The sequence below is a fragment of the Scatophagus argus genome, unplaced genomic scaffold, assembly GCF_020382885.2.
Source record: "Scatophagus argus isolate fScaArg1 unplaced genomic scaffold, fScaArg1.pri scaffold_28_ctg1, whole genome shotgun sequence".
Lineage (NCBI taxonomy): Eukaryota > Metazoa > Chordata > Actinopteri > Scatophagidae > Scatophagus > Scatophagus argus.
Genome location: NW_025421230.1, coordinates 180,366 through 204,130, shown reverse-complemented (window position 1 = coordinate 204,130; position 23,765 = coordinate 180,366). Strand labels below are relative to the sequence as shown.

The window sequence follows — 23,765 nt, the reverse complement described above, 5'->3', positions numbered from 1 at the left end:
GTTACCCTAACTCTACAAGAAAGGTTTTAAAGTCTTGCTAAGTTTGTCTAAAATGTATTACCATTTACTCTTAAAAAACATAAGTCCACATGTTTGAAATGTCTTTGTTTTATTTGAACATTAAAAAACAGAACTGTAAACAAACACATTGTTTTCTTTATCAAAACCAGTCTGAATTCTGTTTGTCCTCGAGGGTGTGGCAGTTGCATATGCCGGTCCTCTTTTGTGACTCAGTCTTATCTTTTTGACTGTTACACAAGCCAGCATCTTTGAAATGTCTCCATTTTATTTGAACATTAACAACAGTACTGTCAACAAACACATTGTTTTCTTTATCAAAAACAGTATGAATTCTGTTTGTCCTCGAGGGTGTGGCAGTTGGTTGTTCTGATCCAGTCTGCAATTTTTTGGGCTGTGGCACAAAAATGAAACAACAACATTTAGGGCATGTGTCAAATCTCTGATTTTAGCTTTCACATCTAATTTGGTGTGAGATAAACCATAGCCAATTCATGTACTATATAATACTCACCTTTGGTCCACTGCAGGTGCTCACACAAAGTTCAATGCATCTATATTCCTCAGCTGTTGTTCAATCCAGGACCACAGCTCCTAAAGATAAAAAGTTGATTATTTCTTTTTTTATTATTGAAGGCACACATGCAGAAATTGGCTTTTTACTCTCACTAACATCCTGTTGCTGAAGTTTTCACCACTAGTACATACATCGGGTTGAGTCTAACACACTGAAATGTAAAGCAAATCACTGATTTCTAGTCCTCAACACCAAGAACACTCAAGATTTTCTTTTCCACATTATGAAACTTAGTTACATCAGGTTTCTTTAACCCTCTAAACAGCAGCGCATTGTAAGGAAACATGACACCCTCTTTCCTATTGGTGAAACATGCATGATTTCAACCAGTCAGATTATGTGTATGGCAACCCATTTGGTTGCTAAGGAAAAGCTGTGGGAGAAACGGCGGCTAATGAGAGATAGCGATAGCAATAGCAACAGCGATAGCGAGTTTTGATATGTGAGAGATTTATGACATTGTTTGGAGTGTATGGTTAATGAGTAGTGAGTGTGTTTAGTGTATAGTTTAGGCGACTACTGAATGTGGAGCAGGCAGCGCAGCTCTTCTTTGAGCTGGGAGGTGCAGAGTGAGACGCGGAGCCAGAGCCTGAGCCAGAAAGTGAAGACTTTGACGACAAAGAAGATGATCCCTCTTTTGTTTTGGAAGAGGAAAGAGAGAACGAGGAGCCACCGATGTGCGCACAGAGTGCTACTCGGAGGTCTGCACAGAGGAAGGGACGGCTGGCTCAGGCTCTTGGCACACCCACCAGGTCCAGATGTCCGCTGACTCTGGCAGCAGAGCCACGCCTCCTCTCTGGGCCTTGGAAGACAAAGGAAGATGCTGACACTGCCCCATCTGTAAGCAGGTTTCAACCATGAAGAACCACCAGGAGTCAAGGTGGAGACACTTTCCCCCCAAAGTCCAAAATATCTTTTTCTGTTGTTTTTTTTGCCATTGACACAGTTAGGACAAGCTGCTGTAACACCAACAAAAGTGCTGTAAAAAACTGGGAAATAGGGAAGAAGTACAATTGGACTGACATAGAGACAGAGGATCTACATAAGTTTTTCTGTCTTCTGATCTACATGTCGTTGGTGTCGCTGTCAAGTCTCCAAGGTTACTGGAGACCGAATCACATTTTGTCTGTGCCTCTTCTAGCCAAAGTGGTGACAAGGGACAGGTTTCGCTCCATATTTTGGAACATCCACCTCAGTGATCCTGAGGAGGATCTAGAAAACGACAGCAAGAAGGGAACACCAGGCCATGACAAACTGTTTAGAGTCAGGCCTCTTTATCATGACATTCTGAGTGCCTGCCAGGCTTATTACCACCCGAGAAGAGAGGTGGCTGTGGATGAAAGGATGGTGGCAACTAAGGCAAAAACAGGCATGACATGAAGGACAAGCCAACTAAATGGGGATGAAACTTTTTGTATTGGCTGAGTCAAACAGTGGCTACACCATCAGATTCAACATTTACACATAGTCTATAACTGCAAGTGAGCATGGACTGTCTTATGATGTTGTCATGAACCTTATACAGCCATTCTGTCTTGGCATTGGGTACCATATTTACATGGACAATTTTTACACAAGTCCCAAACTGTTCATGGACCTGGCCAGCATGAAGTTTGGAGCATGTGGCACCTACAGTGAGAGCAGAAAAGGATGCCCCAGAGGGAGGGCAAATGCGCTCACCAAAAAATGTGAAAGAGGATCTGTGAGATGGATCAGAGAGGGCCCACTTGTTTAGGTAAAATGGATGGACACACAGGAGGTGTCTGTGTGCTCCACCATCCATCCTGCATTTTCAGGAGAGACAGTGCCAAAAAGGGTGAAGAATGGAGATGGACACTGGGCTGTGAGAGACATTCCCTGTCCTACACCAATCATGGCCTACAACAAGAATATGGGTGGTGTTGACCTGTCAGGTCTGTGATCTGCCCCTCTGTCTTGTGGTGGACAGGAACTGCTTTTAAGAGTGGCACAAATAACTCGTGGTGTATTTTTTTTGTGACACCTGATTGTGTTGTAAATAGCTGTACAAAAAGGCATTTACTGCATTTTAAGATAAATTGTTGTAAATAACTTGTTTGCTAAATTTGTACATATTTTGTTGACATTTACTTGTATATAGCTGTATATTGTACTGTGTTTACTGTACCTTGTAAACTGTTAATTTATTTTACCTCTATATTTTTTGTTTTTGCACACTTTTTGCTTTTTTCACTGTTCTGTTCTTGTGAGCTGCCACGACAAGTGAATTTCCCCACTGCAGGATCAATAAAGTTCATCTTATCTTAAATAACTTGTTTGTTAAATTTGTACATTTGTACATTTTGTAGAAATTTACAATTTATATTTGCATTCTAAGATATAAAAATGGTTCGTTAAACATGTTTGTTTCACGGTGAAAAATCAAACTTTTTCCCAAAACAGACAATTATATTAATTATAATGATAATTATATTATCGGGAATGAAGCACATCACAGGGATGAAGGGGAAAGACAAGCAGACATCAGGGAGCCTGGACAGAGCAAACCAGTTTAACCAGGTTTTAAACAGGTTTAGCTCACCTCCTGCCACCCCATCGACACCCCCAGCCTCCCACACACCCACACTGTCCCAAATGGCTCGACCCAACCCCCAGCATTCTCCTGCACAGCACCCCTCTATCTGCCCCTCCTCTCTCTCCCCCACCTCCTCCTCCTCCACGGAAGACATCATCAGCCAAACAGTGACTACAAGTTAGGAGGCAGCTGGAAAAAGTACATCAGCGGAAGGCTGCAGTTCCTGATGGCATCACACCTAGGACGCTGAAGACCTGTGCCAGCCAGCTGTCTCCTGTACTGGGACATCTGTACAACCTGAGCCTGGGTCAAGAGAAAGTCCCGACACTGTGGAAGACGTCCTGTCTGATTCCAGTCCCCAAGAGGTCGAGGCCATCTGACCCGGCAGACTACAGACCAGTCGCCCTCACATCTCATGTGATGAAGGTCCTGGAGAGACTGGTCTTAGCTCAGCTGAGGCCACAGGTGAGGACGTTTCTTGACCCCTTGCAATTTGCCTACCAGCCCCATTTAGGAGTCGACGCTGCTGTCATCTACCTGCTGCAACGAGCCCATTTGCATTTGGATGGTGGAGTGGGGGTGGGGGGGGGGTTTCTCCAGTGCTTTCAACACCATTCAACCTCTGCTACTGGGTGAGAAGCTGCGGCTGACTACTTGACAGGCAGGCCACAGTTTGTCCGTCTGGGCAACATCCTATCTGATGTGGTGGTCGGTGATGTACAAGCTCCACAGGGAACTGTGCTTTCTCCCTTCCTCTTCACCTTATAAACCACTGACTTTCAGTACAACTCTGAGTCATGTCACCTGCAGAAGTTTTATGATGACTCAGCTGTTGTCAGGTGTATTAGAGAGGGAGAGGAGGGAGTGTACAGGACACTGGTGGACAACTTTGTAGAGTGGTCCGAGCAGAATCACCTGGGACTGAATGTCAATAAGACCAAAGAGATGGTGATCGATTTCAGGAGGAAGAGGACGTGGTGGAGAGGAGATCACTGAACAAACTGTTATCCATCATGGACAACGATCAGCACCCTCTCCACCACACAGTAGACAGACAGCGGAGCACCTTCTCCCACAGGCTGCTGCAGCTCCGCTGTCAAAGGGACAGATACAGGAAATCTTTCCTGCCACATGCCATCACACTGTATAATAACAGCTAAAACTCTGGTCATACATACAGTCACTAGGCACTTTATATGTTTTACTCACTCACCTTACATTCTACTGGCACCTTACGCTCTACCTCTACTTTATTTTGCAATACATTACACTGTTTACTGTTGTATATATACTTTTTTTAATATTGCCTTCTATATATATTTTATATATGCCACTTTTAATTTAGCTATTTTTAACATTTTGTTTAGCTTGTTGTGTGTATTGCTGCTGCTGCACTGCAATTTCCCAGCCTGGGATCAATAAAGTATATCTATCTATCTATCTATCATCTCAAGGAAATTCAATTGAATGCAACTGGACTTATTTGTCTTTGAAGACGTTTCACCTCTCATCCAAGAGGCTTCATCAGTTCATGCTCGCTTGACTAGGCTGGGACTAGTCCAACTAGCTGGTGTGGAGACCCAGGTATTTAACCTCTGTGGAGGCATTCACATGGCCAGTGGTGTCATAGGCTCGTTTAGTGCCCCATTGTACCAAACGACAGTCGTTGGGGATGGTAAAGTTGGTTTCGACTTCGTTACTGCTCTATTGTGTTATAACGACAGTCGTTAGAGTCACATGGGGTCCTTTGTGAATGGCAGTTGTTCTTAGAGGCTAAGTTGTGGAATCTCCTGGGAAGAGATGCACTGGAAAAAAGGCCACTCCAAAAATAAGCAAAAAAAAATTAATACAAGATTTTTTTGCTTGTAATAAGCAAAAAAATCTGCCAATGGAACAAGTGAAAATTCTCTTGGTAAGATTTCTTGAAATAAGACATTATATATAAGCCTCATGAGATAAGAGTGATCTTGAAATTAGCTGGAAAAACTCATTTTTAGCTATATTTTACTAGTATTGTGATGATTTTGTGTCTCATAATAAGCTTGTGATGCTCAAAAATAGTATTTTCCCCTCAAAGCTAGCATCTATCATCCTGTTTGTTTCAAGTGTATTTAACTAAATTTTAATTCTATAATTGTGACACTGTACTAGATTTAAGTCCACCACCTACTTGAAATAAGATTAGAAACTGGCATTTTGAGACAAAATGTCTTAAAGTTAGCATTCCTGACTCATATTAGGCAGTGCCCTTTTGCCATAATAAGCTGTAATTTACCATCCCGTCATCATCTCAAGTGTATTTACCTTATTGTAAACTCTACAAAAGATCAAGACATTCACCTACTAGATTCAAGACATTAACTACTTCTTATAAGACAGAACAAATGAAAACTAGTCTTGCACTTAACCACCTTTTTTTTTATTTAAACAGCAAAAACGTATTTATGGAACTGCAATATGTAAACATAGCAGAATATACCAAATATGTGAGTGAGTTAAGGGCAGGTCCAGACATCTGACCAATCTGCCCCTCAATACACGTACAAAACTCAAACACTCAAAGCATATAGACACACTAGGGACACTAAAACTGTCTCAACTGTGACATTCATTCTTTATACAAATGCTTAATATTGTAACATTCAAATGAAAGGTTCTGGGTTTACATGAACAACTAGTCCCTCAATACACCATTAACCATTGTAACATTATCATTACGGATGCACCATACTGGACTTTTTGCCGATATCAGCATGTTGGCCAATATTGTTGTGCACCCCAAATTAACACTGGGCTAACTTAGCCAAATGCTGACCAAGAATCAATAGCAATGAGTATGGATTGTAGTACCCTTGGAGGGAAAGAAGAAGCGCTATCCTACACCATATGTGACCACTGGTTTTATTGGCCAATAAAAGCTTTCCAATCAGCCATGCTTTTCTTGTAAGATGATGTGAGATCCCTCTCATGGATTCTGTCTAAGAGGACCTCCGTCTGTATGACTGAAAGCAGAGTGGCTACAAACTTTGGATAAGTCAGGTGTAGGGTATAATAGTAGGCCATAAGATATAAAGCACTCTCGGTAAGCTTGTCTTTTGGAAAGGTGGTTATTGCCACATCTCCTACCACTAGAAGGCAGTTGGACGGACTGACAATCAGGACCGGGCAGGAGAGAGGGCGTTTCTTCAAGTAGAAATTGGGGTCTTCTTCTTCCTGTAACACGTAATACAGACATCCTTCTGTCAGGATAATGCATTTTGGTCATTTGGAACCTAGAGTAGAGGGTTGTTTACAAACATAACTTTACATAGCAAAATTCTGATTAGATTTAGATTTAGTTAATTCTGAAGTTACAGTACTGAGAAAGCTCCATCTGAAAGTGCTGCTTTGAACTATCCCCAATTCATTTACTGTTTATATACATCTAGCCTTCTAAAAGAACTAAAAACAAAGGCTAGGCTAGTTTTGCTTGGTTATCATTAGGGTGATAAAACCTGCTACCATGTAATACACCCATTTTTGTAGATACTGTGACATCGCCAAGACATCTACCCAGTGAAAATCCTCTTTCTAAAACAAATGTTTTAGGTGTTTTTGAAGGCTTAGAACATACAGTGTGTGAATAGGAAATACATTGGGAGTGGTCAGAGGCAGCACCTTCAGTTGTAATTTTTTTTCCAATACTGCTGTGAAAATGATCCAACAACACAGCTCACCTCAAGGACATGGACCAGAGCCTCACTTGCATCTCGTAGCCTCTTTGGAGGAGCAGACGTGGAGGGGAACAGTGATGGCAGCACACGTAAGATCTCAAGAGCCTGTTCAGCTGCAGGAAAAGATTCATTACTTAACCTGTTAACACCCACCTCTTTTTGTAATTTTTGCCAATTTGACGTACCCAAACGGAAAAGCTTCTAACACAATAACTGCAAGTCCTAGATGGATGTATGATACTTCATTTGAAAGCTGACAAATTCTAGTTTCTGGAAATGTGCTCATTTATCATACACACAACCTGAATTATACCAGTTTAAACATGGCTCTTAAAATTTTTTTGTCTTGTTTTTTTTTTTGAATAACAATAACTACAATGTGCCTTATGCCAGGTATATGGCAGTCACCACGTACCTTCTACATCGTGTCAACCACACCTGTTAAATCTGATCAAAATGTATACAACAGACACAATGCTTAAAAAAAACAAAGATTCATCAAATATGGGATAGCCATCATAGATGAAAAAGAAGAATGACAAAACACTAGCTCATATACTTGACAATTAACATGCCTGAAGTCCCCCCTAATCACTAATAACACCAAAACAGCATTCCCTACCTTTGTCCATTCCTAGTGGGGGTTTCAGCACCTTCTTCCAAAGACCAAAAAACTGCACCTTCTGGCAGAAGTCTTGCCATCTTTCCTTTAGTTCATCGATGAAGTTGGTATTATCCTTATCCAAAATGCGTTGAAGCTCCTCCATCGCCTATGAAATATCAAATATACCAATACAGACATTTGAATATATCATGTAGGAGGAAATTGGCATTTTAAAGACTGTGTGTGATACCATGGTTTTAATCATCCACAGTCAATAATGACTTACATGTCCAACATCCTTGAAACAAGGATATGCTTCAAGAACCTTCTTGTGTCTGTCCTCCTCGCGAATGGTATTTGAATCAATGAATGCTCTTCTGGCCACAAATTCTAAATCCAAGAGATGAGAGACATCCTGGTGGTTTGGATTTTTTCTTTTATACAAAGTTTGTAGTGTCTCGTAGTGCTTTGCCATGGTTGCTGGACTGTAGGTGTCTGGACTGTCAACATCTGCAGACATGTTAGCTGTAAGACACAAAAATACATAATTAATATGCCTTAGTTAAAAAAAGTTCATCTCATGTTGTTGCATGACAAAAAATGTCTGCCATAAAAATCATACATTAATATTGGATTAAACTTTCATGGAATTAAATCTTTTAACAAATATCAGCCTGTCCCTAACTACCAAATACCTATTCATTTTTGGAATTTTAACCATAGAAATGCCATTTTAAAAAATCAACTCATCTTTTGTATATTAAATGCATGAAAACTATTTGCTATTTGCAAAACTCATATGATCATGAAATCACATACAACTGCATGTAGGCATACAAGTACACCCCTACAAAGGTTTGCGCACACCCCAACTATACACAGTCATGAAGCAGTTGGACAAACTCACCATCAAGACTAGACAGGGCAGAGGCTGTTTCTTTAGGTAGGCTCTGGGATCTTCTTTGTCCTTCAACACATAACACAGACATATTTCTGATAGGATAATGTACTTTAACCCATTAACGCCTGACGGTGCCTAAAAACACACCCTCTGAAACCTCAGCATTGTTTGTGGACAGCTCCCCAAATCCTGAGGGTTTTCTGAAAAACTGGTCCGAATTTCATCATTCAGAAAAAACTTTATTTCTCAGCTTCTGTAGTACATACAAACATGAAACAAAAAGCATTTAATAGTTTACAATGTTGGCTAAAGAATAAAAGTGAAACTATCTAAAATAAAAATACCTCATAAGGGCAAATGTGTGAATGCAAAGTTGAAACTCACCTTCTAACTCACTTTCTTTACTGTCTGAGCCTGGGCTGACACTTCCTTCTGTGGATCGATCTAGAATGATTGTTGAGTCACTTAAATCGATTTCATCTGTGTCTGTTGGCTGCTCAAGACAGCGCCTCTTCGTAGAGCTGCGAAGATTAGTCAGTTAATCAATTAGTTGTCATCTACTAAATCAATCAATCCATCTGACTATATTTGTATAGCACTTTTCATACAAACAAAATGTAATAAAAAGCTATATCTCCCACACACATCCAAAGCAATTACTTCACAGTCAAACACTAAAATAAGAGCACTCATTACAAACAGAAAGTGAGGAAATACGAGACACAGATCACCCAAGACATTGACATGACTGATCATTTTGAGTAATTTTTCTTTCTTTTTATGAATATCCAAATATGATTTCAGCTTCTGAAATGTGAATATTTTCTAGCTTTTTTAGTTCTCTATGACAGCGAAATTAATATCTTTCAGTTGTGGACCAAACAACCTTAGACTTTATACTGACCAGACAACTGATCAATTTATCTTGAAAATTATTAACAGATGAATCTTTGATGAAAATAATCATTAGTTACAACTCACCTCTTTGAATGTCTCCCATCTGGAGTTCTTTTTTGGGGAGATCTCACATTTTGCAATCTTTTGTATAGCTGTGCATACACAGTGACCTGCACAAGACATTTAATCAATTTTTCAAATCACGACTAAAAATGTCCAACATGAAACACAGCCATCAACTGGAAGCATTTCACTTACCCATGTATGGAGGCCTTGGTCCTGCAGCATGGGGTAGTACAGTACTATTCTCTTTGCCATAGCTGTAATTTCTGGCTTTGATGGGTATCTGTGCGATTCTCCATCCCCCTTTGCTCTCAGGATTGCAATCATACTGCTCATGGTGTTTCGAATGAGGCGACATCTGAGCTCCTTTGACATCTGGCCTTTCTTCGACAGCTCAAAGTATTGTTGTCGGACTTGCTCAAGTTCTGTGTCGGTGTGCAATACATATTCTGGAAAGGATAACTTCACAACCTTTTCAGGGGTTGTGTACCTTGCAGGACTTGCGTTCACTGGAGTGGAAGTCTGTCGCATGGGTGACGCATTAAAGGAGGAACTGCCCGATAATTGTGAGTGTTCTTGGCCAGACTCCTGTAAAATAAAAGGTAATGAACTACTGCAAAAAGTAACTTTTTTTTTTGTTTTGTGTGACAACACAAAATGCAATGTAGCATTGACAGCTCTGCACATGTATAAATAAGCAATGTTCCATTTTGTGGGTGAAATTGCTTACATCAACTAACTGAACACCTGTCAATTAATCTAAACTGAATTGAACACACATGTAGACTACAATGCCTATTCCAAAAACTGACCTCCTCCGACGCACCATGACAGACACGCCAGACCGCTTTTCTGCGTAAAAAGTTCTCTGGGCCTGGGAAAAGATCCCGCAAGTCTTCACGAGACAGGGTGCCCATGATTGTCTCTGTGATGTTTGCAGCTATGAGCACATTGGAAGACAAAAATAGCAAGATGAAACAGTGCCCTAGAAATGAAACTGCATGAGACTATTAGAAGTTAACACTTCATTCAAATAAGATAGCTAGTGTTAACCAACTTAGTATAGAAATGTAGATACCTCATTGGTTGCTGTTGTATGTAATATAGTTACTAGTATAACTATAGAATGGCGCGAGTAACGGGAGGCGAATATTCACTTTTGGTCTCCCCAAGCGCAATACAGTCACCAACCACACATAACACTTCACACAACAGGTGACAGAAGGAGTGTGATGTGACAAATGGAAGAAAGATTTAAGGGCCCACAGTGCAGGGCCAGGAAGCAATTAGCTTCCTTTTTTTAGCTTCAATTTCATTTACACACCTCTGCATTCGTACGTTCATATATGATGAAGAATAATATTGGCATACTTTACCCCTTAAAATCGACACTGCGACATCATACAATTCTTCCATGCTGACTTAGCTGGCTAGTTAGCTCCGCTAAAGTTAGCTCCGCTAGCTCACCTCAATGTCTCCCTTTGGCTGCAAAATACACAATAAACACTGAAAGTAAATTGAAACGTCGATAACACTGAAAGGGTGTGCGACATGAAATACAAAAAATGAGCACTGGATTCAGCGCTTTCATTTACCTGCAATGAAACACATCAATCCGTCAAATCCAAGTTGTCTGAGTCGCTCCAATATAACGGTCGTTTATGGCATTCTCATTTGCAGCAGCGAGCTGGCGGGTGTAACTATAGTAATGAGCTTCAGCGTCGCGCTGGCGCGTGTAACCATAGTAACGAGCGTTTACGGCAGTCTTCCTCTACCGAGTCCGACCTGTGCTGTGACCAGTTTATCGTGCTTGCCTGTGATATCTTTGCTTCCAACATGATTTGCCGTTGCTTTATATGCTACATATTTTTGGCATTGACTCTGAAACAACTTTTGAGTCACATTAATACTATGCACAGTCGCAACCCTGACTTTCGCGTGGTGTGCGGGATTGATGGCTGTCCAAGTGGGTGTATAACTCCTTCTACTATCACGTGAAGCGTACACACGCACAGCATCTTCTCCAAGTTGAAGCGGCGGAGGAAGAAAGACCGACTTGCCACGGTTTACCGGGAGCAGGTGAAAGGACAGCCACAAACGACCAAACCAATGCAAGCCCTGTGGCTGAAGCGGAGAGCTCAAGCATCTTAACTCCAGTGGTAAGTCGTTACACAAGCTAAGATTTAGTAATGTTAATTTATTGGCAAGAAGAGAGCAAGTGAACGGGTAAAATGAAGTACAGATTATTTTTCTAATGCTGTCAAAGTCACTGTCTTTTGTAGTATTGTTGTTTTTATTAGTTGTTTTTTATATACTCGAAATAAAGACACCAATCAGTAATAAATATGCCCATTTTGTACCTTTTTATTGGAAGAAATCTAGCTAACTAGCTTACCCAGGTTAGATTGTCTAGTGGTGCTACCTACAAATGTCAATATTTCCCCTGTTTTAATAGATATGTTTGTTGTTAATCTCTTTCAGAGTGGATTTGAAGAAGATGGAGATGGTCACATGAATGTTGACCTTTCTAAACATGCAACTGCATTTCTTCTTCAAGCCAGAGAAACCCATCGACTGACACAGGTAATTTATGCCATTGATTTTCCAATTAATTGTATTTCATTCTTAGTTGCAAGCTTAAAAGAAATAAGCTTAAACTGTAGAATGACAGTCACTGTTCAGACTATGAGGGTTACTTGAAAAAGTGTCTGTGAGTTTGCATGTTGACTGCATTTTTATATGAATTTTATACTGTAGTATTTTTTTGTTTATTGTATTGTTGTTTGTTTGTTTTCTACTCTCCAGAGAGCTGTTAACCAAATGGTGAGTGGAGTCCAGCAATATCAGGCCGCATTACTGGAGCACCTCAAACAGCAAATGAGTGACATGATTGAGAGACATTCTGGGAACCTGGATCAACTAAAGAGTGATGCAATGGGGATATTTGACCAGTTTGTTGACCCTTTCAGTCAAATTGCTTCCACCCATTTGCAGGATAAGACCATCAAAGAACTGTTAGAACCAGTTGAACCAGAGATTGTTGTCACAAAACAAACAGTATGTTATGTGAAACATGGAGACTCCAGAGTTCTTACCATTAAGGACCACTGTTTTCATTATATACCGTTGGTGAAAAGCTTGGAGCAGCTGCTATCACATCCAAGAATTATTGCAATGATTGATGAGAGGCCACAGACATGCAAGGATGGATTTTTTCATGATTTCATTGATGGAGACATTTTTAAATCGCACCCACTGTTTTTGAAATTGAGCTATGCTATGCAATTGAGCTATGCAATCCTCTTGGATCTCGGCAAACAAAAACAAATTGTTATTAATTTATTACACCTTAGGTAACATCGACCCTAAATACAGATCAAGACTTGCTGCCATTCGTCTGCTTGCCATGGTAAAATCAAAAGATCTTTCCCATTGTGGTATTGATGAGATGTTTGAGAGGACAATTTATGGTGCACTTATGTCTGTGTGCGGAGACACTCTAGCTCAGCATGAAGTGGCTGGATTTAAGATAGGAGTGGGGTTTGCCTACAGTAAATGCAGGCACTGCGAATGCAACTTTGAAGACATGCAGGAGCAATTTAATGAAGATTTGTTTGTTAAAAGGACAATGGCAAGTCATAACAGGCAATGTAATGACATTGAAAAGGCAAATACTGACTTTCTGAAAGACAATCTAAAAATGACATATGGCATAAACAGGAGAAGCAAATTAACAGAATCTCCTCACTTTGACATAATCAGTCAAACCCCACAAGACATCATGCATGTCATTCTTGAAGGTGTTTCCCCGTATGAAATCAAATGTGTTTTAAAGCATCTTGTGCTGTCAGGTCATATGGACTTGGACGCATTCAACAGTGCAATTATTTGTTTCCCTTATTCTCCTGTGGATGCAAGGGATAAGCCTTGCCCCATATCTGTCAATACACTGTCATCAAATGACAATAAATTGAAACAGTCAGCTGGGCAAATGCTGGTTTTGTTAAAGATCCTGCCATTTCTCATTGACAGAATTGGAGAAAATGATTACACACAAATGCTACTCAAGTTGTTAAAAAAATTGTCAAAATTCTGTTTTCACCTATTATTGCTCTCTCAACTCTTTCAAGGCTGAAGCTTTTAATAGAGCAACATTTGAAACATTTCAAACAACTGTTTCCAGATGCAAATATTATACCTAAACAGCATTACTTGCTGCATCTTCCCTCTCAGATTAAGGCACTTGGGCCTACAGTGAGGCATATGTGTATGCGTTTTGAGTCAAAGCATTGCTTTTTTAAGCAGTGGGCTTTGAAAAGTAGTTTTAAAAATATCTGTAAGTCTCTTGTTAAGCACAACCAACTTTATGAATGTAGTCAGAATGTGCATGAGAAACATCCAATTTGTTCAAGTGAAGTTGACATGGGCCCAGCATCTGAGGTGAAAAATGTTCACTATGTCGAAGGAAAGATCAAAGACTTCTTAGGAATAGAGCACGTTGAACACATAGTTTCGGTACAGTGGATTATGCAACATGGAAATAAGTATACATGTGGAAAATCTTTGGTTATTTCTAATGTCATCAATGATAATCCAGAGTTTGCACTTGTGAAAAACATTTATATTTTAAATGCGTCAGTTTATTGTTTTGAATGCCAACCACTCTCTACAGTTGGGTGCAATGATCATTATTTAGCTTACGAGGTAGAAGTTCCCGACCTAGCTCAAGCAAATATTTTCATGGATGCTGAAAAGCTTGTTGATTATACACCATACTACTATGTAAACTTCAATAATAGCAAGTACATTCCACTGAAGTATGATCTCACAGACAATCATCAAACATCATTCTTGAGTCTGTATTGAGTGTACAGTTGGGCTGATTTTTTTTAAGCACTGACAAACACTGTAATTGATGACAGCATTTATTTGTACTTATTACTTGTTTAATAATGTGGTACAGTATGTCTGTCTTTTTTTACATATCTAATGGACATGGTTTGCCGGAAATGTAATAGCCACACTGTACTGTGAGTTGCAAGCCCTGCATGTTTTCAATAAAGCAAATTTGTAGTCTCAATTCAAGTCAAGTCTATTTCTTGAAACAAGACGATTCATCTTTTGCAAATAACACAGCAGCTTAAAAACCTTATGACATATTAAAAAAAACTTGTTTCATCTGAGATATAACTCAAAACAAGATGTTTTCAAGACTGTTTCACTTAGCAAGATATTCAAGATGCACTGTCTAAAAACAAGCGCCTTTATCTCACTTAAATCTTACTCTTTAGGTGATTTTGTCTTGTATTAAGTGTGATGAGATGTTTTGACTAGAAATTAGAAAAATATACTTGGCAAGATTTTGAGTTTTTGCAGTGTGAAAGGGCAGCTTTGTAAATTGGAGATAGGTGGTGTCGCAGACCTCCTCCTCTGTTGAGAGATGGTTTTTCTAATTTCACATAGATGGCTTCTTTTACTCCTCTTTCAAACCATCTATCCTCTCTGTCCAAGATGTGAACATTGTTGTCCTCAAAGGAGTGAGCTTTCTTCTTCAGGTGTAGGTAGATGGCGGAATCTAGGCCTGAGGAGTTGGACCATCTCTCAACAGAGGAGGAGGTCTGCAACACCACCTATCCAATTTCTGTCTCTCTACGACTGTCGTTTGGCACAATGGGGCACTAAACGAGCCTATGACACCACTGGCCATGTGAATGCCTCCACAGAGGTTAAATACCTGGGTCTCCACACCAGCTAGTTGGACTAGTCCCAGCCTAGTCAAGCGAGCATGAACTGATGAAGCCTCTTGGATGAGAGGTGAAACGTCCTCAAAGACAAATAACTAAGTCCAGTTGCATTTGATTGAATTTCCTTGAGATAACCATGACCTGGATGAATGCGAATATTCACTGGCTTATTTATCTATCTATATATACACACAGGACTCGAGAGGGTTAACCACCCATGGTCAAGCAGACAAGTCATGGCTAAGAGAACACATTCAGAACCACCACGCTACATTGACCACAATGAAGGTACTCACATTTCATCTTTGACATGGCCCACCCCATCAGCTTTGCAGACATCAATCTCTGACACGTTCTCCTCCCTGGGTTTCTGATTGAAAAGATACATTGTGGAATTTGTGCTCTGCCTTTTGCATTTAAGGTGCTCATACAGAGAAAATGGGTAGTTTTCTTCTGCTCAAATGTCAGAATGGTTCAAGCTTTCATCAACACATTCAGTGTTTTCAGAGTAGTAAGACAGTGTCTCTTTATTTTGTAACTAAAAAATCTCAAAAAAGCACACACTTACTGTGGGAAGGGATCTCGGATAAACCGTGGTGAAAACACTTGGTGTGACAAAACATGGCATGGAGACGAAACAAAAGCATAAGCAATTCCTGACATGAAGACAATGCAAAGCACTGACAAAAGGTGCTGGGGAAACAAAGACTAAATAGACAGGACAATAAGACACAGGTGCAACACATCAGGGAAGGGCAAGCAATCAAGGGGAACTAAAGCAAATATACATGAAACAGACACACAGGGGAAGTGACAAAAACCTGGAACATAATAGATAGATAGATACTTTATTGATCCTGAGGGAAATTCAGCACATGACAAGACAAACATGAAACATGAGATGAGGACTAGAAATCAAAAGACAAAACATAACCAAAACAGGGCGTGACAGATGTCATAACATAAGAACTTTATTGATCCCGCAGGAAATTGTTGAAATTTCCTGTCATTGTGTGTGAGTTAGTGTAAAATTGTAATTCATGTGCACAACATTAAAACCAGTTTACTACCACTCACCTTCTTTTCATCACAGGCACCATGCTTCCTGGATTCAATCGGCTTCCTTTTTAAAGGAGAGTACAACTCCTAAAGATAAATCATGAGATAAATCATCATTTGTTTAACTCAGGGCTCACAGAAAGATATTGGGTTTAAATATAACTGTATTTCATGTACACAGTACTAAACTCTGCTTACTAACACTCACCTTTTTTTCATGATGGGTTGTCACACAAGGCTCAATGCACCCATTCCCCTCTGACTTTTCTTCCTCCAAGGAACACGGCTCCTAAAGATGAATCGTGAGATTTTGGTTTTCAGAAGATACATAGACAGAAGTGTTTTTTTTTCCCTCAATAAAAATACCAAAATGTTTCACCATCAATACATTCAAAAGGTTCAGGTGGCCAAACTATGAACTGTATAATAAATCACTCATTTTGGTTCACATGTACCGCACAAGTTTATTGGTGTTTAGTTTAGTTTAGTTCAGACTTTTTCAGATATATTTGGCTGTTACTAACAAGGTCCTCCTGTTCAAGGCCTCATACTCAAACTCTTTGTCCTCAAACTTCAGCCCTTTGTCCATGTCCTCGTGCATGATCAGACGTCGCTTCTGGAGCGATACCGAAAATCATTATATCGATGTAACTTTTTAAACATGTGAAGTGTAATGAGATGATTTCAGTTAAGAAAAGGTGCTGCTGCTTCAACATCAATAACAGTATAAGTCTGATAAAAGACCCAGCTAATTTAATCTTGAGTTATTGAACTTGGCATAGACGACTAACATACTCTTAAAATGAAAAAAAAAAAAAATGTTGCTTAACTGTTGCTTAACATTTCCTTACCTGTACACTGTGCTGGGAGCTTTCATAAGTCCAGGCCCGTACTTTGTCACTTGTGCAACGGAATTTATGAGGAGGGAAAGTATCCTCCAATATTTCATTGCCAAATTGCTCCTCCTTCTTTTTTCAGTGGCAGTAGTAAATGACTGCAATGGCAATGATGATGCCCACAACCACACTGACAACATCTGCTGCTATAGTTCCATGTTCATAATTTACAGTCAGCTGTGATGTGACACTGAGTGTAAACTTGCAGTTGTCTGTACCAACAAGGTTTTCAACTTTGCAGAGGTAGGTTCCAGAGTCTCTCTCTGTGATTTCATCCAAATACAAATCGCCTTGTATAGTGTCAATAACAGCATTCTGAGGCAACACTTGGTTTCCGCTTGTCTTTGACCATCTGTACTTTAGAGGGGGACTACCTTCTGAGGATCTGCATCTCAGCCTCAAATCTTTTCCTACCACAGCTTCACCTGCAATGTAACACATTGGCTTACTTGGCTTCTCCATTACTGACAAGATAATGTGTTTGAACTGGATTTCAGGTTTTCCGTTCAGGGTTGAATGTTTCACCTTGCATTGGTAAGTGCCTGTATCTGTAAGCTTCACATCGGTGATTGCTATTGAAGCAATGCCATTTTGAGGATGAGGAGATGTGAAGTAGACCCTACCCTTTAAAGGATCATATAAATTATTATATGTCATGGTTCCAGTGTACCAGATAATGATCTTGTCATCTTGCTCTCTTTGTGGAGACAGAAAGTTCCACTCTATCTCAATGCGTTCCCAATTCTCAGAGGCAAGGACAAACTCGCAATTAAGGATCACATTTGAATCTCTACCTATATAATAGTACTTAATGTGTGAGGTTATTTCTAGAGCAGAAGTTGGTCCTGTGGTATAAGGGTGACATATTATCATGATGACAAAAAGCCATAGCACAAGCTTCCTGGATAAATAACTTGAGAACAAGGAGGTTGTCAGGAGATGACGGTGTGGTTGCATCATACTGATGTGCTTGCATATTGGGGTGGGCTGCAGCTTACTGTCTCTGTAAAATTAAAAGGTTGGGGTTAGGAGTTTGGGTGTAGAAGTTGGGCCTTTTGTCAGACTTATATTCATATGGTAGAGTTAGCACAATGAACTCAGTCTGAGGTTTTACAGTAGAGGATCTTTTATAGTGAAAATGGATGTCTGTTTATCTTGATATAGAAAATGGACAGCTTCACCTGCACAAATTTCAACTACACCTCATCCAACTCTAGCTCAGAAATTTCACACAAAATAACATTAAAGATAGAGGAAAAGTTGGGCTACAATGTCACAAGAGAATAACACTTTAGCAAAAACTATCGAGGAAAAGTGGGCAAAAACTTTGCACTAAAACTGCACTGTAGCAGAGCAGAAACAAAAAAGTGGGCTAAATACTGTGCTAAAGCATAAACAGAAAGGGAATTTACTCTTACCTGGACATGAGTGGCCAGTCCTGAAAATATCACGGAAATAGCCCCCGAGGTACAACCCTTCCCCTCCCCCACCACAGCCCAGCCCCATTGTCAGCAGCCAATCAGAAGAGACATACAACTAGTTCACATGATCAAGAGAAAGGGTGGGGGAGGGGCAGGGTTTCTGGGAGCGCTTACTGGGAAGATGGAAGGGGACCATCTTCTCAGTATAGACCACCCAACATCTCCCCTTAAGAGCATTGAATGTAAAAGCTGAAGCAAAAAAAGCAAAAGCTTAGAGAGACAACTAACAGAGACACTACCATCCATCATCATTATTTTCACCCTTTCTACCGCGTTTTCCCTAGGCTAGTTCTGTTCAGGGCCCACACAGGGGCACCTAAACCACTGGGGTTCAATTCAGCTTCTCCCACAGATCATACAGTGTTACTGCAGTGCCAACATTTATTTTACATTGTAGTGAATGTCTACAATTGGCTACAGATCACCAAAAGTCACCGGTCAACCCGATAAGGCCAGAGAAGTTAAACAAAACACTGGCCAGTTCTGCAGCCAGCAAACCCGCAGGTCGACTTTGCAAGTGTATTACTGAGGCTTGATCATTCAAATATGGGCGCATGGACTTGCGTTTGCTCTAACACTGAGGTCTAACTGAACACCATGAACCATGACCTGTCTGTCCACCGCAACAGAGAGTGACCTAAATTTCAAAGCAAAGGTCAGGAGGTCAGGTAAGACCACCTTCTCATTATAGAAATCCAAAACACCCAACATCTACACTTAAAAGTCTTTAATGTAAAAAAAAAAATAACACTGAGTTGAGCTCCAAATGGCACAAAAGCTTAGAGAGAAGACTAACTTGTTCCGTTCAGTTCCGTTCTTATATTATTTTGCATTTGTTTTTTTATCTGCTTATAAATATATTTCACATTACACATTTCTGATTGCACAACTTTAAAATTTTCTTTCAATTCTACATTAGACATTTCACAGAAAATAAGACTCAAAGAAGAAGCAGCAAAAGGTGGGCTAAAACTTTTATATATAATATATATTTACATGAATGTGTATCTTATCTTCTGATTAGATGCCATGATGAAGAAGTGACTTTAATGTCTGCAAAAACACTCCCACATGAAAAAATCAAAGTCAGGCTGTAATCCTTTAACAAGCCCATGGAATCAACCAATCAGAAGAGACTCCTCATCAACTCATCAGCCAATCAGAGCCATGGCATGTGAACCATCTCCCTGTGGAGAGTTTAGGGCCAGTAAGTCTGATGATGGCAGGAGTAATGGATGCACCCAGTGACCAAGTAAGCACGAACCTACTTTTTTTCACATGAATTTTCACAAAATTTCATAAGCCAATAGATTGGTTTTAGGGATAAGTCAGTCTTTGACACTTGACTACTACTTTGACTACTGCAGACAGAATTTAAAATTTTAAGCAACGCGCTCCTTGACACCAAAACAGTGTCAGCCACAGGTGAGATCATTACATACATCATCTTCATTGTAGCCCTCAGTGAGGAAAAAACGAGGACGCCAACCAGTTTGAACACCTGCACCTGGGTGCGGTACCTGCCAGGTTCTCTATACAGAAATGCAGGTCGTGAAGCAGCTGCTAGAATGCAAGCTTAAGAGGAACCATCAGCCCAAGTGCCTGCAATCTTCAGCCAAGCGTTCTGTGAGTGCTGTTATTCCTCCTATGGAAATGATGAGTGTGAAGAATTATGCCAGTTGTGCTCAGGAAATTGATGAATGTGTTTGTTTTTTATTTCAGGTAGGCAAATATGGTCGGCGTAAGCACTTTTTGCCCAGCAAGGCACCACATTATGGTAAATATGTCCTGTCAAATTATTTGTCTTCACAGAAAGACAGAAAGTAGGGAGGGGGTGTTCCAGGAGAGGATGAGGAAGGAAGATGAAGGAAAAGTGCAGGAGACAGAGAGTAGGGAGGAAATTTTGCAGGAGAGGGTGACGAGTGAAGATGAAGGAAAAGCGGAGGAGACAAAAAGTAGGGAGTGGGTTTTACAGGACAGGATGTGGAGTGAAAATGAAGGAAAAGAGAGTGACGCACTGGAGACGCACTGGAAAACACGAGTTTATTTCTTCTTTCATTGTTAAACTGCTGGTCTAAACAAATTTCATTAAAAATTAACGCAAGTACAATGAGATAACATTAAGTTGCCAGATTCTGCAGCATATTATATAAGGAAGGTCAAGAAGAGTTATACCTATTAAGCGAAAAAATATCACATCTGTTGCTGTCTGCAGGTCTCTCTTCATCCAGATCTACATGTTGAACTGCAAACAAATACATACAATACATAGTCTTCAGAATTCCAATCATAACAACCTGTCATGTTTGTCCTTTAGGATTCAAGGATTCAAGGATTCAAGGAGCTTTATTGTCATTTCACACACGTAAAACATGAGTGGAACGAAATTAGTTTCCCCGGTCCCAGTATCAGCCCAGTTTCTTAACAAAATAAATATAAATATAAACAATGCTATATAGTATAAAAACAGTGTAATATAAGTGAAAACAGTAGATGATATAAACACCAGTGTAAACAGTATAAACAGTAGTGCAAAATGGCTGACAGGGTAGTGCAAAATGACCGTAGTGCAATGAACATGAGCAGTTTGAGTTCTATGCAAATGCTGCATTGTGCAAAATGTTCCATGGGTGGTTGTTTGTGTATTTGTTGGTGTGTGAGGTGTGAGTTTGGCAGCAGGGGCTACAGAGGACCTCCAGAGTTCAACAGTCTCACAGCTTCTGGGAAGAAGCTGCTCCTCAGTCTGGTGGTCCTGCTCTTGATGCTCCGCAGCCTCCTGCCTGAGGGGAGAGGGGCAAACAGTTTGTGTGAGGGGTGGGTGGGGTCCTTCATGATGCAGGAGGCCCTTTTCCTGCACCTGGAGGTGTAAATGTCTGTGGTGGTGGATAGGCTGTGTCCCACAGTCTTTTGTGCAGCTTTCACCACCCTCTGCAGAGCTTTTTTCTCTGCTGCAGAGCAGCTGCCGTGCCACACAGTGATGCAGGAGCACAGGACGCTCTCCACCACACATCTGTAGAAGGATGTGAGGACCGAACTCCCCAGTCCGGCACGCCTCAGCCTCCTGAGGAAGTAGAGGCGCTGGTGTGCCTTCCTGATGAGGCAGGAAGTGTTGTTGCTCCAGGTGAGGTCGTCCGTTATGTGGACGCCCAGGTACCTGAAACTGGAGACCACTTCCACCGCTGTCCCTCCGATGTACAGGGGAGGAAGGGGGAGGTGTCTGCCCCTTCTGAAGTCCACGATCATCTCCTTGGTCTTTTTCACGTTGATGCAGAGGTTGTTCTCTCTGCACCAACCCTCCAGGCGTTCCACCTCCTGCCTGTAGTCGGCCTTGTCGCTGTTGGCGATGCGTCCAACCACAGCTGTATCATCCGCAAACTTCACGATGAGGCAGCTCGGATGTTGCGCTGAGCAGTCGTGTGTTAGCAGGGTGAACAGGAGGGGGCTCAGCACACAGCCCTGGGGAGAGCCGGTGCTGAGGGTGATGGAGGAGGAGGAGATGTCATGGATCTTCACTGTTTGCGGCCTGTCCGTCAGGAAGTCCAGGACCCAATTGCAGAGGGTGGAGCTCAAACCGAGAGCACTGAGCTTATGGATCAGTGTCTGCGGAATGATGGTGTTAAAGGCTGATGTGAAATCCACAAAGAGAAGGCGGACATAGGAGTCTTTATTCTCTAGGTGGGTGAGAGTTGTGTGGACCACAGAAGATATGGCATCCTCTGTGGATCGGTTCTTCCTATATGCGTATTGGTGTGGATCCACAGTGACGTCGATGCAGTCTTTGATACGGGCCATGACCAGTCTCTCAAAGCACTTCATGACTATCGGAGTGAGGGCTACTGGCCGATAGTCATTCAGGCTCGTCACTGTGGAGGTTTTGGGAATGGGGATGATTGTAGCGGTCTTCAGACAGGTGGGGACCGTCGCTTGTTGGAGAGAGGTGTTGAAGATGTCCGTCAGTACCTCTGTGAGCTGATGTGCACAGCCCTTCAGCACCCGCCCCGGGATATTATCGGGACCTGCAGCTTTGTGTGGGTTTATCCTCTGGAGGGTCCTCCTCACTTCAGCTGAGGTCACGCTGAGGGGCTCTTCACCAGGTGGGGGGGTGAGTCTGGTGCTGAGGGGGGCGTCCGGGTCCTCAAAGCGGGCAAAGAAGTTGTTGAGAGCTTCAGGCAGAGAGGGGTCCCTGGGGCATTGTGCATCTTTGGTGTTATAGTCTGTGATGCACTTAATGCCCCTCCACATGCTCCGTGGATCGTTGGACGCAAAGTGTCCCTGGATCCTCTGGGCGTATGCGGTCTTAGCCCTCTTCACTCCTGCCGTCAGCTCTCTCCTTGCCGCCCTGAGTGCCATTCTATCACCTGACCTAAACGCAGCATCCCTGGCTTTCAGCAGAGAACGGACCTCCGTGTTCAGCCAGGGTTTTTGGTTTGGGTAGGTTGTTACTGTCCTGGTACTGGTAACATCCTCTGCACACTTGTAGATGTAGCTGAGGACCGCAGATGTGTAGTCCTCCAGGTCCACCTCTCCCTCACAGACAGCTGCTTCCCTGAAGACCTGCCAGTCCGTGCGCTGGAAGCAGTCCTGTAGTGTAGGGACTGCATCGCTGGGCCACACGGTGATGGTCCTCTGCGTTGGTGTGTGGCGTCTGAGCAGCGGACGGTAGGCAGGAAGCAGCATGATGGAGATGTGGTCGGAGAAGCCGAGGTGGGGGTGGGGGACAGCTCTGTATGCGTCTCGTCTGTTCGTGTAAACACGGTCCAGCGTGTTATTTCCCCGTGTTGGTATGGTGACATGCTGGTAGAACTTAGGCAGAGTGTCTGTCAGGTTTACGTGGTTGAAGTCTCCCGCAACCACGTAAAAAGCCTCCGGGTGCTTGTGCTGGAGCGAGCTGATGTTATTGTGTAGCTCCCTTAGCGCCTCGTTAGCATTAGCACCCGGCGCGATGTAAACAGCCATAACAAACACCGCCGTAAACTCCCGAGGCAGATAGTGTGGCCGACATTTCACAGTCATATACTCTATCGCCTCAGAGCAGTGGCTGTTAACTTTTATACAGTTTGTACACCAACCTTTGTTAACGTAGACGCATAGTCCGCCCCCCCGAACTTTCCCCGATAGCTGGTTACGGTCCGCTCGGAAGAGAAGCCGGCCGTCGATCTGGAAGGCTGGATCCGGCATGTTCTCGTTTAGCCATGTTTCCGTGAGACAAAGCACTGCACAGTTCCTCATTTCACGTGAAACCCCTAGCCTCAGTCGAA

At 41.7% G+C, this 23,765-nt stretch overlaps 1 protein-coding gene and 3 long non-coding RNA genes across 6 annotated transcripts; 1 reads left to right on the top strand and 3 right to left on the bottom strand.

The window, feature by feature from the left end:
* Nucleotides 1–532: 532 nt before the first annotated feature.
* LOC124055924 lies at nucleotides 533–15,388 on the bottom strand. Its single transcript, XR_006842867.1, has 3 exons — nucleotides 15,368–15,388; nucleotides 1,345–1,433; nucleotides 533–612 (listed from the first exon to the last, which is right to left on the bottom strand). It is a non-coding gene; the product is annotated as an uncharacterized LOC124055924 (long non-coding RNA).
* LOC124055921 lies at nucleotides 6,474–10,576 on the bottom strand. 2 transcript variants are annotated; one of them, XM_046382954.1, is made up of 9 exons: nucleotides 10,140–10,576; nucleotides 9,523–9,915; nucleotides 9,349–9,434; nucleotides 8,752–8,888; nucleotides 8,374–8,433; nucleotides 7,753–7,991; nucleotides 7,485–7,632; nucleotides 6,866–6,975; nucleotides 6,474–6,719 (listed from the first exon to the last, which is right to left on the bottom strand). In XM_046382954.1, exons 1-9 carry the CDS (start codon nucleotides 10,242–10,244, stop codon nucleotides 6,609–6,611), a joined length of 1,389 nt encoding a protein of 462 aa, XP_046238910.1. In that variant the 5' UTR covers nucleotides 10,245–10,576; the 3' UTR covers nucleotides 6,474–6,608. The 2 variants fall into 2 exon arrangements, with proteins under 2 accessions (XP_046238910.1, XP_046238911.1); XM_046382955.1 differs by having other exon boundaries at nucleotides 8,764–8,888.
* LOC124055922 lies at nucleotides 9,797–12,590 on the top strand. 2 transcript variants are annotated; one of them, XR_006842865.1, is made up of 4 exons: nucleotides 9,797–9,929; nucleotides 11,328–11,486; nucleotides 11,809–11,910; nucleotides 12,133–12,590. It is a non-coding gene; the product is annotated as an uncharacterized LOC124055922 (long non-coding RNA). The 2 variants fall into 2 exon arrangements; XR_006842864.1 differs by lacking the exon at nucleotides 9,797–9,929 and having other exon boundaries at nucleotides 11,301–11,486.
* On the bottom strand, nucleotides 15,385–18,016 carry LOC124055923. The gene is made up of 4 exons (XR_006842866.1): nucleotides 16,982–18,016; nucleotides 16,339–16,419; nucleotides 16,149–16,217; nucleotides 15,385–15,441 (listed from the first exon to the last, which is right to left on the bottom strand). It is a non-coding gene; the product is annotated as an uncharacterized LOC124055923 (long non-coding RNA).
* Nucleotides 18,017–23,765: the final 5,749 nt, after the last annotated feature.

Excerpts from the sequence above, each read along its gene's own strand:
- LOC124055921 (XM_046382954.1), bottom strand. The coding sequence starts at position 10,244 with ATGGGCACCCTGTCTCGTGAAGACTTGCGGGATCTTTTCCCAGGCCCA. Across the intron at positions 8,434-8,751 it reads TAAAGAAAGTGAGTTAGAAG|GACAAAGAAGATCCCAGAGC; the intron begins GTGAGTTTCAAC and ends TATGTGTTGAAG. Across the intron at positions 6,720-6,865 it reads CTCTGGTCCATGTCCTTGAG|AAAGAGGATTTTCACTGGGT; the intron begins GTGAGCTGTGTT and ends CATTTGTTTTAG.